A 12610-nucleotide genomic window follows, 5' to 3' on the forward strand; every position below is an offset into this window, starting at 1 on the left:
TAATTTATAAAATTAATTGCTTAGACTAGATGATCTATAAGCCCCTTTCCAGCTCTAATATTCTATTGTTATATGACTGATATTCAGTAGTCATCCATTTTATATATATGATACATCAGAAAAATATAAAGGCACATAAAGTGGTTTAGGGAATCAAGAAAAGTTTCATTTTTAACCGAATCTTAAAAGATGAACAAATGGAATATCAAAAGATAGAGAAGTGAGGGCACATATTTTTTAATGTAAAACTGCTTAAGAAAAGTGTAAAGGTGGTAGAGGCAAAGGATGTTCAAGGAACTCAAATAATATAAAGCACCTAAAGAAGGTTTAGTGTGAGTTTAGAGAGGAAAAGTAGGATGGAGACAGATTTTTAAGTACCTTGAACATGAGCATATGGAGTTTAAAATTTATTCAATTAGCAATAAATAGCCACTAAAGATTCTTGAGTTGTGGAGTGGTATTTACTAAAAAGATCAGTCTTATAACAATTGGAGGGATGGATTGTCAGTGGGATATCTGAGGACTGAGTATCTACAGGCAAATCATTTAACTTCTTTGAGTCTCAGTTTCCTTGTCTGAAAATTTTTTCTTAAAATGAAAAGTGGGGGGGCGAAACCAAGATGGTAGTGTGAAGGCAGTATTTCCCAGGAACTCCTTCCCCTCAAAACTCCAAAAGTCAACAAATTATGACTCTAGTCAAAATTTAGAGGTTCAGAACCCACAGAAAGACTGAGTGAGGGGTGAGTAGGTGGCATAGTGAATAGAGCACTGGCCCTGGAGTCAGGAGTACCTGAGTTCAAATGTGGCCTCAGACATTTAATAATTACCTAGCTGTGTGGCCCTGGGCAAGCCACTTAACCCCATTTGCCTTTCAAAAACCTAAAAAAAAAAAAAGACTAGATAACTTAGAAGTTCTGGGGAAAGGTGTGTTTCACCAGGACCAGGAGTTGGAAAAAACCCTGGTCACAGCATAGCCCCTGAAGAGCTTGAAGGGGCAGGGAGAGAATTCTGCTACACCAGAATAAGTGTGGAGTGAGGGAGTACCCAGCTGCAGAAACTGCAGCGAGAATCTGGAGAAAGCAGCCTGCAGCTCCAGAGAACAGCCTACAGACAGTGAGGGGGTCAGGGAAGACTGCAGAAATTTCACAGCTCTCCCTTGGGGTAGGACTCTGCTGTTTGCCCACACTCATATCCAGGTTGCAGTTTGGGCTTCCATACTAAGATAGCTGAGCAGGAGCTCTCCTTACTACTCCAGGGCAGAGGGAAGTGCTGTGGTCATCTACATATCAAAGCACAGGCAACTGAGCTTAAGACCTTAGCGGAATAAAGGTCCTAGTGGGGTGTCCCAAAAAAATAAAAGACCCAAAGCCTTGGAAATGCTGTGAATTAGTCTTGGGCTGAGGAAATGAGTAAACAACAGAAAAAGAAGAATCTGACCATAGAGAATTACTTTAGTCCCATGGAAGATCAAAATACATACTCAGATGATGACAAAATCAAAGCTTCTGTATCCAAAACCTCCAAGAGAAATAGAAAATGGATTTAGACTATGGATGAGCTCAAAAAAAAGATTTTGAAAAGCAATTAAGGGAGGTGGAAGAAAATTGGGAGGAGAAATGAAAGTGATGCAGAAAAATCATGAAAACCAAATCAACAGCTTGGTGAAAGAAATACAAAAAAATACTGAAGAAAATAATATGTTAAAAACCAGTTTAGGCCTAATGGGAAAAAAAAAAGCAAAACAAAAGGCAAATGAGGAGAAGAATGCCTTAAAATAGCAGAATTGGCCAGCTGGAAAAGGAGATAAAAAAGCTCTCTGAGGAAAATAACTCCTTCAAATGCAGAATGGAACTAAAGGAAGCTGATGACTTTGCAAGAAATCAGGAAGAAATAAAACTCTTCCATAAAGGCCAAAAATTAGAAGAAAATGTGAAATATCTCATTGGAGAAAAACAACTGACTTTGAAAACAGATCTAGAAGAAATAATTTTAAAATTATTGGGCTACCTGAAAGCCATGAACAGGAAAAGAGCCTAGACTTCATTTTTCAAGAAATAATACAGCAAAATTGCCCTGAAGTCCTAGAAGCAGACGGTAAAATAGAAGTTGAAGGAATTCACTGGTCACCTCCTGAAACAGATCCCAAAAGAAAAACTTCAGGAATATTATAGCCAAATTCCAAAACTCCCAAATCAAAGAGAAAATTCTAAAAGCTGCCAGAAACAGACAGTTGAACTACTGAAGCTCCATATTCAGGATTACACAGGATCTGGCAGCATCTACATTAAAGGCTCATAGGGATTGGACTGTGGTATTCCAGAAGGCAAAAGATCTTGGTTTACAACCGAGAATCAACTACCCAGCAAAACAGCATCCTCTTTCAGAGGAAAAGATGGACTTCAATGAAACAGGGGACTTTGAAACTTTCCTATTGAAACAACCAGAGCTGAACAGAAAGTTTGCTCTCCAAGTTCAGGACTCTGATGAACCATAGAGGGGGGTGGATGAGAAGGACTAACTATGAGGAACTTAATGATATTGAACTGTTTATATTCTTGCATGGGAAGAAGATTTTTTTTAATTAAAGATTTTATTTATTTTGAGTTTTACAATTTTCCCCCCAATCTTACTTCCCTCCCTCCATCCCCCACAGAAAGCAATTTGTCAATCTTTACATTGGTTTCCATGTTGTACATTGATCCAAATTGAGTATGATGAGAGAGAAATCATATCCTTAAGGAAGAAACATAAAGTATAAGAGATAGTGTTTTTCTGGTTCTGCTCATCTCACTCAGCATCAGTTCATGCAAATCCTTCCAGGCTTCCCTGAATTCCCATCCCTTCTGGTTTCTAATAGAACAATAGTGTTCCATGACATAAGTATACCACAGTTTGCTAAGCCATTCCCCAGTTGAAGGCCATTTATTGGTTTCCAATTTTTTTACCCTTTGTCATCATCTCTTCAAGGTATAGACCTGGTAGAGGTATTGCTGGATTAAAGGGTATGCACATTTCTTTTTGCCCTTTGGGCATAGTTCCAAATTTCTCTCCAGAAAGGTTGGATGAGTTCACAGCTCCACCAACAATGTAATAGTGTCCCAGATTTCCCACAACCCTTCCAACAATGATCGTTACCCTTTCTAGTCATATTGGCCAGTCGGAGAGGTGTGAAGTGGTACCTCAGAAAAGCTTTAATTTGCATTTTTCTAATAAGTAATGATTTAGAGCAATTTTTCATATGACTGGGTTGCTCTGATCTTGGGAAGAAGATATTGATAACTCATGAACTTTCTCATTTATAAGAGCTGTTAGAAGGGGCATATACAGACAGGACACAGGAAGGAGCAGAATATAGTGGCATAATATAGTAAAAAGATGGAGTCAATGGTAATGTACTGGGAGGAAGGGAAGGGAGATGATGATAAAGAAGAAGCTAAGAAATTTCACAGAAGAGTCAAGAAAAAGCTTTTTCAATGGAGTGGAAAGTGAGAAGTCAAGGGGGAATGAGTGAGCCTTCATTCTCATCAGAAATGGCTCAGAGAGGAAATAACATATACACTTAATAGGGTGGGGAAATCTATCTTACCCTAGAGAAAAATGAGAATAAAGGGATGGGATAAGGGGGAATGAGGGGAGGGGAGGGGAAGAATAGGTGATAGAAGAGAGGGAAGATTGAGGGAGAGAGTACTCAGATACAACACACTTTTGGACAAGGCCAGGATGAAAGGAGAGAGAAAATAGAATAAATGAGAGTGGGGAGGAATAGAGTGGAGGTACAAGTAGTAATAGCAACTGTGGGGAAATTATTGAAGCAAATTCTCTGGTGGCCTTTTTTTTTAAAGTTTTTTGCAAGGCAGTGGGATTAAGTGGCTTGCCCAAGGTCACACAGCTAGGTAATGATTAAGTGAAGTCAGATTTGAATTTGGGTAATCCTGACTCCAGGGCCAGTGCTCAATCCACTGCACCACCTAGCTGCCCACTGGTGGACTTTTGATAAAGAAATCAACTCACCCCAGAGAGAGAGCCATTGGAATCTGAACACAGACTGAAGTACTTTTTTTTTTGTCTCTCTCACTATTTTTGAGATTTCTCATCTTTTTGGAGGGTGAGGGAGGTTTATGTTTACTCTTATAACAAAATTATTGTAATAATAGTAATAACAAAATAAAGTTCACTTTAAAAGAAAATGAAGTTCACTTGCAAAAAAAAAGAAAGTTAGGCAAGGCATACAGCTTTTCAGACTCACGTGTTTTTGTTCCAAAACTAAATGTATTGCTATTTTTCATTTTTCCTTCCTGTTTTGCTTGGTAAAATTTATTATTCTTTTTCTCATTTTAATTAAAATATTAAGTGTTTCAAACAGGGGGGGAAAAGGATTTAGAGAATATCTACATTAACTCTTACCCTTCTATTTTACAAGTGAGGAAACTTAGACTCAGAGGGGGAAATAAAGATTATACAAACAATAAGCAAGAGAGTAGTAATTTAACCTAGATCCTCTAACCAGCATTAAAAGTCCAGCACTTTTTCTCTTTAAAAGAGCTATTTATCTTTTGCCATAGTATTCCTTCAAAAATACGATCTTTTAGTCTTGTATCATGAAGTTAATGGGAATTGGGTCACAAAGATATGATTTCTATAGAGTCTTAAATACAGAAAGACAGCTGGGTACAGTAGATAGAGTTCTGGTCCCAGAGTAAGGAAAGGCTAAATTCAGATCTGACCTCAGACACTCACTGTGTGATGGCTGGTTGTTCAGTTGTTTCAGTCATATCTGACTCTTTGTGATCCCATTTTAGGTTTTCCTCGCAAAGATACTGGAGTGGTTTACCAATCCCTGTTAAGTGACTTGCCCAGGGTCCCATAACATATATGTCTGAAACTGGATTTGAACTCAGGAAGACTCTCTTTGCTGACTCCAGTTCTGGCCTCTGCCCATTTTACCATCTAACTGGACAAATCACTTAACCCCTGTTTCCCTGTTTCCTCAGTTATAAAATAGAGATCATAATAGCACCACCTATCTTATAAGGTTATAGTGAGGATCAAGTGAGATATTAGTAAAGTTCTTAACACAGTGCCTCAAGGTACATAGTAATAAATGTCTGTCTCCTTCCTATGATCACTTGAGAACCTGCCACCATTACATTCCTTGCTACCCAGTTAAGAACAGCAATTCAAATGTTCTGCTGTCTTCATCAGCCTACAAAAATTTCTCCTTGGAACAATAAGGAATGTGAGAGGGAGATGCACCATTTGGGTGTTTATTAAAAATTGCCTTTTAAGTTCAACAGAAAATATTTAGGAACAAGTATTTCTCTAGTCTAAAGTCCTTTACAGATCTTTTCATTAAGGAAGTTATTTAAAATCTCAAAACCAAAAGCTATGATCTAGAAGAACTGAATTAAAAGTTGCAACAAAATTTTAAAAAAAATGAAAAGTGGTGTCTGTGTAAAACCAAGAATAAGTATTATTTGAATTGAGAAGCTTTTACAGTAAGATCAGGGATGAAGCAAGGATCTTTATTATCAGCATTATTATTTAACAGTCTACTAGGGATGCTAGCTTTAACAATAATACAAGAAAAAGAAATTAAAGGAATAAGCACAGGCAATGAGGAAAGAAAACTTTCACTTGGATGATAGTAAGATGGTATACTTCCTTTCTATATAGTACCAACAAAACCAAGCAGAAAGAGATAGAAAAAGAAATTTTATTTAAAATAACCATACTTGAAAGTCTACCTGCCAAGACACACAAAGGAACTATATGAACACAATCACTAATTTAATCAACTTTGATTGGACAAAACTGGTAAATGAAAAATATACGACCCTTTAAAAAATTGCCTTTCCATGCTTCATCTAATAGTGACCAAATAGCACTAGAGTCATGAGGGTAAAGTTCACAATATTTACAAACAGGGTTAGCATACAGCTTTTTGTTTTTGAAATAAGTAATTAAAAATGCTTTACAGCTTTTCTTTCATGAAGATTAAAATATTCTACATGCTATAAGCACTTTGTGAGTCTCTGGAGTAAATCATCTATCATTATCCTGGGGGTTAGAAATGGAGTATCAAGTAACTACCATAAACACTTTCTCCCCTTTCAGACAATAATGATGATTTTCCTTGAAATGTTATCTTTATGAAACATTCCAACCACATGCATACCGCTCAACTAAAAAGTCTCAGGCATATAGCTTAACATACACAATTTCTGTGATGGGCCTTTGGTTAGGTATAAAGTGTGGTAGAATTGTTTTCTTAGAAGATCTTCTGTACAAATAATGACTCCTTCAGTCTTGTTGAATATAAAAATAATTTGAGGACTTCACAAAAATTGCTTGAAGATATCATCCTTCAGCAGATAGGAGTGGGTGAAAACAGTATAATGTTTACATGAAAACAGTATAATCTCTAAAAGTAAGTAATGAATAATTGAGTAATTCCAAAATACCTTTTGTTATTTCAGAAAACATAGTAGTGGTGAACGTGAAACTACCACACTACCATCTCCACCTCTTCTTTCCACAGTGGATGACCTTAATCAGGTATGAACTGTGGCAGTTCCTTCTCAGTTATGCAGTAGTAGTTACTGTTTTATAAGGAGGGAATCGACAGGATTGGGATGTGGATTTTATTAAATATATTAAAATATCTCTTAAACATTCTAAGATAATTTTGATATATGGAAAATTATGTTGCCAGCCTAGATGTTATAGGTATGGCTTCAGTTAGATCCAATGAAAAGTGAAACTTACATAATTAACAAGCATTTATTAAACTCTTACTGTATACCAGGTATTGTGGTAGAAATTGTATGGGGTATAAACTGAAATTAAGTAGTTCCAATCCTTAGGAACTTACATTTAACAGAGTAAGATAGCATGTACACATAGAAATATGAATACAATATATACAAGTATTGGTAGAAAAGGAAGAATTGGTCCTAGCAGGAAAGAGGATCAGGAAAAGAGAAAATGGTATTTGAGAGAACTTGGAAGGAAACTAAGAATCCTAAAAAGAAGAAGGAATTATTGAATGAGTGCATTCTTGGTATGTGGGGTAGCTGAGATAAGAGATTGGAATGTCTCGTTTGAGGAACAATAGAAAGACCATTTTGATTGCCCTGTGGAGAGTGTAAAGGGAAGTGATGTATATTAAACAGCAGTAGATAGAATCAAGAGTTTGTATTGTTTCCTAAAGCTAATAAGGGACCATTGAAGTTTGTCATGTAGGGAAGTAACATGGTCAGAACTGTGCTTTAGAAAATATACTTTGGGGTTTTTTTGTTTTTTTGTTTTTGTTATTTTTAGTTTTTACAAGGCAGTGGGGTTAAGTGACTTGCCTAAGGTCACATAGCTGGGCAATTATTATGTATCTGAGACCTGAGACCACATTTGAATTCAGGTCCTCCTGACTCTAGGGCCAGTGCTCTATTCACTGTGCCCCCAGCTGCCTCCAAAGTATACTTTCTGGGGGCAGCTAGGTGGCACAGTGGATAGAGAACTGGCCCTGGAATCAGGAGGACCTGAGTTCAAATTTGGCATCAGACACTTAAATTACCTAGTTGTGTGACCTTGGGTAAGCCACTTAACCCCATTGCCTTAAATTTAAAAAAAAAAAGAAAGAAAGAAAATATACTAAAATATATTTTGGCAGGAGTGTGAATAATGTTTTTGGAGATGAGAGAAAATTGAGGCAGGAAGACCAATTAGTAATAGATAATGGAAGGTAACTAAGATGGCATAGTGTCTGGCACATGGTTGTTATTGTTAGCTATTAGACAGGCAAGATTGTAAGGACCTAAACTAGTGTGGTGGCCATGTAAGAAGAGTGAAAGGGACAGATGTGAGAGTCATTGAATAGGAAAAATAGACAGAATTTGGTAACTGAGTGACTCTGAAGTTGAGAACTGGAGTTATTGAAAAAAATTAACAGAAATTGATTTACATAATCTGAATAGAAATGGAAAAGTCCCAAAAGAGGGATCAGTATAAGAAGATAGGTAATAGTTTTGTTTTGGATTTGTCAAGTTTAAATTTCTTTAGGGAAATCCAATTAACATTGTGTAATATAAAAGTGTTCAGATGAGAATAGGATAGATATATAGATGTAGAAATCACTTAAATATAAATGAGCCATTGAAAGAGAATGTTGAGAGAAAATGAATGAATATATATATGCACTATATATCTACATAATTTCTATTTTACAATTTTCTATTTTTCTTAATTTTACAACAATTAAAGATATTATTACTTTAAGGTTTGGAAGGCATTTTTAGATATGTAATGATATACTAATCCCTTTAATCTATTTTAATAATTAGCAAAAAATAGGAAAAACATGATTTGCGTAGATTGCAGAAAAGACTTGCAGTGGGAAGAGAGTAAGCCTCAGAGGAGTGACATGAGGGCTAATAATATTTTTTAATGTGTTTTAGTTAGTTTTGGCAAGTTACAATCAGCTAGACACTAGAATTTCCCTTGTTTCTACTGCTAAAAATGGTATCCAAATACTGGCATAAGTAACTGTTACTGATAATAGTCAGAAGAAGGTAATGGTTCTTGAAATTCCTCCCTTTCCCACTCCCACTTTCCCAAATGCTATCAAAGAACCTTTTCTGCTACTTGTGAGCATGTAAAAGGTGGAGGATTGAGTGGGTTTCTTAAAAAATCTCCCAGAGAACCACTCAAGGAATTCTGATGGGCCTTGTCTAGCATTAGCCTGGGTTAGTTTCTCTTCAATTGACAGTTTCCCTTCTTGGAGAAATTTGTTCTGAAAACCAAAATTTTAATTTGTTTTTTTCTTGGCAGGATAATAAAACCAAAACGTGGCCTCCAAAGGCCCCCTGGCAGCATCCTTCACCTCTAACCAACACACTGCCCAGTCAGAGCCCGTCTTTGTATCATATTACCAATCCTGTCAGCCAGTGGAATGACACGATGCAAATTTTACAGTCACCGGTTTGGTCTACAGCTGGTGACTGTGCTCCATCAACAGGAATTTCCTCTACATTTGCCTATGGGCAGCAAGCCCAAGCCCAGGCGCAGGCGCAGCAGGCAGCAGCCCAGCACAAATCCATGAACAAGGGCTTTAAATCTTTTCCAGTGAAGCAAGAGCGCAGACCATCCTACCTACATCAGTACTAATGGCTTCACACATCAGAAGGATACTGGTTGTCTCATCAGTAGTGACGGGTGGTCACGAATGGGTCTTCACAGTTCTTTGAAAAGATAAAGCAATTTTGTGGACAATTTTATTTGAAAAAACATGGCATTATGTCTGGTTACTTCTATAAAGAAAGATCCCATTAAAATTGACATACATAAGCTCAGTTGTTGAGCAAATGAGGCCACTATTTTTGTTAGGCACACAAAGCAGTTCAGACTGTAACATAGAAGAACTTTTAAAATGTGTATATTACCTTTACTTTCTAAATCTTTTTTAAAAAAATATTGCTAAAAAAATACTACCATACCAAACACTATTTTATAGCTATTTTTTCATATAGATTTATAGTTAAAAAACATCTCTTGCCTAAAATGCATTTAATATTTTAAAAAACAAATGTAGTGGTCAGAGTTTTGCTCAACATTGCCCTTATTTAAGTTTATCTATAAAATGAGCAAATGATAAAACCTTTATCCCTAAGGTGAGCAACTTGGGCCCTGTGAGTTTTCTATGGGAGTGATAACCAGCAGCTTTTCAGAGTGTACCCCTGGAGGTAGGTAGTTTCAGCTCTGTATGCAGAGCATGGTCAATCTGAAGATTGCAGTATTATCCTACTGTAAGCATAGATCAACCAGAACCTCTAAATGAGGATAACAAATGGCAATAGCCAAGATAGACATATTTTCACTTGGTAAGAGGGGAAGTTGATTTTTAATTCACAATTGGATACTTCTCTGTTGGGCCAGAGACCTTGTCAACAATGTCTTCCCTTGACATGACAAAGTATAGCAGTTAAAAGACAACTTCACTATTTAATTAAGTCTTTTTTTTTCCAGACACTATTTACAGTAACATTTGTGAGCTGGCTCAGAAAAAAAAAATTGAATTTTGGGAAGGAATTAGTTGAAGACAGTGCTGCTTTCAAAGTAAAAGAGAAAAGAGAACTCCGTTCAGTTAATATGTGCCATTAAATAGACATTACCTGTGGAATTAGAAATATTTTCCAACCAAAGTGGATTTAGAAGAGTTGAATGGTGCTTACATTGAGAAACAATGATAAATATATGTATAGTTACCCATTGTACATTAATTGAGGTTACAGAAGATTCTTTATATAAAGCTTATTTAAATTTTCATATTTCATTTTTGAAAGAGTCTAACTGATTAAAATCCACAATATTTTCTGGTATGAAAGTTTTGACAGTATTAATCTTATTTTTATATTTTCTTAAATCATTATACCATTCTAATATGTGTTAACTACCAGTAAGTGGGATATTAGTTTTAATACCATATAAATGTTTTTCAACAAAACTAGTAATAGTACATTTATGTTCTCATTTTTATAGACATAAATGAATCTTATATTTAAAGATACCAAAAAAAAGGATATACAAAAACACTAATATAGAGAGATTCAGGGTGTCTTAGCCCAACCTCCACCTTTTTTGTTGTATGATGCTGGGTCAGATTTTTAGCCCCAGAATGTGATTTTGTGTGTTGTTTGAAGATGCCAATGTTGCCTGTATTTATGATATTGTCACCATGTTTTCTGAAAATTCACACTCACCATGTTTACAGAGAATTGTTTGATGTACATAGACTTTTTACAGGAATGTGCTTCGCACAGTCATTGTGTGGCTTTTGTCTGTGTAAATTGTCAAGTGTCTGCCTTTGTTTTACTTTGAATGTCCTCCTGCTGCAATTGCTTGTGACTGTTTTGCTTGACAGATGGTGTTTGATTTCCCAGAGTAGTGTGTCCACAGTGCCCTGAATACAAAGTTCTGTTACACTGAAATATTATGACTCGTCAGTGTCTGCCCAGAGGCCTCCTCTTGGATGGGTCATTCTTTCCGCTCTGACATATTGCTCAGTACAGGTGCCATCATCCCTAGCTTCCTTTTTTCTGCTTTGTGTTTTGAATTAAGGCCTTTTCTACCTGGAGTCAGAGTGAGTTGTGGAGATTGTGAGATGAAACCATCGGTGTGTTTCTGCATGGGTGCTATGTTCCCATAGTCTGATGGAGCTGTGCAGGCTCTGTGTGTGTGTGTGTGTGTGTGTGTGTGTGTGTGTGTGTGTCTGTCTGTCTGTCTGTCTGTCTGTCTGCATTGGTGCTATGTCCCCAGTTTCCTGTCCTTCTGAGCCCTAGTGCTTCCAGGTGTTGTTTGTGGCAGACAGGTCCTGCTTCCAAGGGGCTTGCCACCCACTGCTGAGCACAATGGCTCGGTGCTTTCTGATGTCACATTAACTTGCCCTTATTGCAGTGCTTCATGTGAATCATTCAGTGCTTCTGAACTGGAACTGTATATTTTGTATTTGACTTCTAATGCTCCTGTAAGTAAAATAACTATTTGCTTTATTAAAGACATTTAATAATAAGCTGTAGCTTGCTTTAAAGAGAATTCTACCAGCTCTCCAACTAGTAGACCTTATGTTTATTTCTTCTTTTCTTTGAATATCAAGCCTAGTCCTTTAAGTTGCCATTATTTGAATTGTTACTCAGAAGTCGAGCCTTGCATTTCAGATGATGTTTTAAATCAAATTTAACAAAAATATACTTATGAAACAAAATCAGAAGCTTAATGTAAATTACAAGGCGTCCTCTTCATCTCAACAAGAACCTGTTACAGAGACTTCCTTAGCAACCTTGTAGTGTATATGAAGTCCGTGATCTCATGATACTGGGCTGTTTATGGAGAAAAGGAAGGAGATCAGAATTCTCCAGCAGAAGTCCTATTTCCATGCTTAGGACCTTTAGATCATTTTTTTCCTTCTTTCTAACTTCAGTGAGGCTCTCTAAATGCCTGGTCACATGACAAGTACCCATAATCTGATAATCCCCAAGAAAATTTGGGGTAGTTATGCCTTTGATTCCATCATGCTGCCTTCCCAACTATTGCCTCCTCCCCAAAAGGGGGAGTTGCTTGCCTTGTGTACAGAATTCTAAGAAACACAATTTCCTGTATAGCAAGCGCAACTCTGAGGGTTATTGTTCTAAGAAGCAAAGCAATAAATTACACAAGATGAATGATGTATTCCATAGTATATATGTTTTCAATAACAGTGTTGGCTTCCATTTAAAAATGGTAGGTAATTAAATGAAAATGGAAATATAGCTAAATTTGATCCATGGTCCAGGAGAAATAATACTGACTTTGGATACAGAAGAAATAGATTCCAAGTTCTTAGAAGTATTTATATGACCTCACCATTTAACTTCCCTCAGCCTCAGTTTCTTCCCCTATAAAAGTGATAGGTTGTTTAAAGTTCTTTCCTAGCTTTAATTTTTCTGATAGTAATATTTTTATTTAAGCAACATATATAAGCACAAAATTTTTTTAAAGCAACTTAATATTCAAACAGAAAGGAAAATCAAAGAGTTTGGATATCAGGAAACGATTTTTTTTTTTTAAGAACTATCCCAGAACA

At 36.4% G+C, this 12610-nt stretch overlaps 1 protein-coding gene across 3 annotated transcripts in view; it reads left to right on the forward strand.

Annotated features, from left to right (window-relative positions):
* GARRE1 (granule associated Rac and RHOG effector 1) overlaps positions 1 to 11583 on the forward strand; it is a 133184-nt gene extending 121601 nt beyond the window's left edge. For all 3 annotated transcript variants that reach the window (XM_074211503.1, XM_074211505.1, XM_074211504.1), the window contains 2 exons: positions 6477 to 6555; positions 8824 to 11583. In XM_074211503.1, the coding sequence (XP_074067604.1) occupies positions 6477 to 6555; positions 8824 to 9159 (415 nt within the window). In that variant the 3' untranslated portion in view covers positions 9160 to 11583. The remainder of the gene's footprint in view (positions 1 to 6476; positions 6556 to 8823) is intronic.
* The last annotated feature ends 1027 nt before the right edge of the window (positions 11584 to 12610 follow it).

This window comes from Macrotis lagotis, chromosome 1 (genome assembly GCF_037893015.1).
Source record: "Macrotis lagotis isolate mMagLag1 chromosome 1, bilby.v1.9.chrom.fasta, whole genome shotgun sequence".
Classification (NCBI taxonomy): Eukaryota; Metazoa; Chordata; class Mammalia; order Peramelemorphia; family Peramelidae; genus Macrotis; species Macrotis lagotis.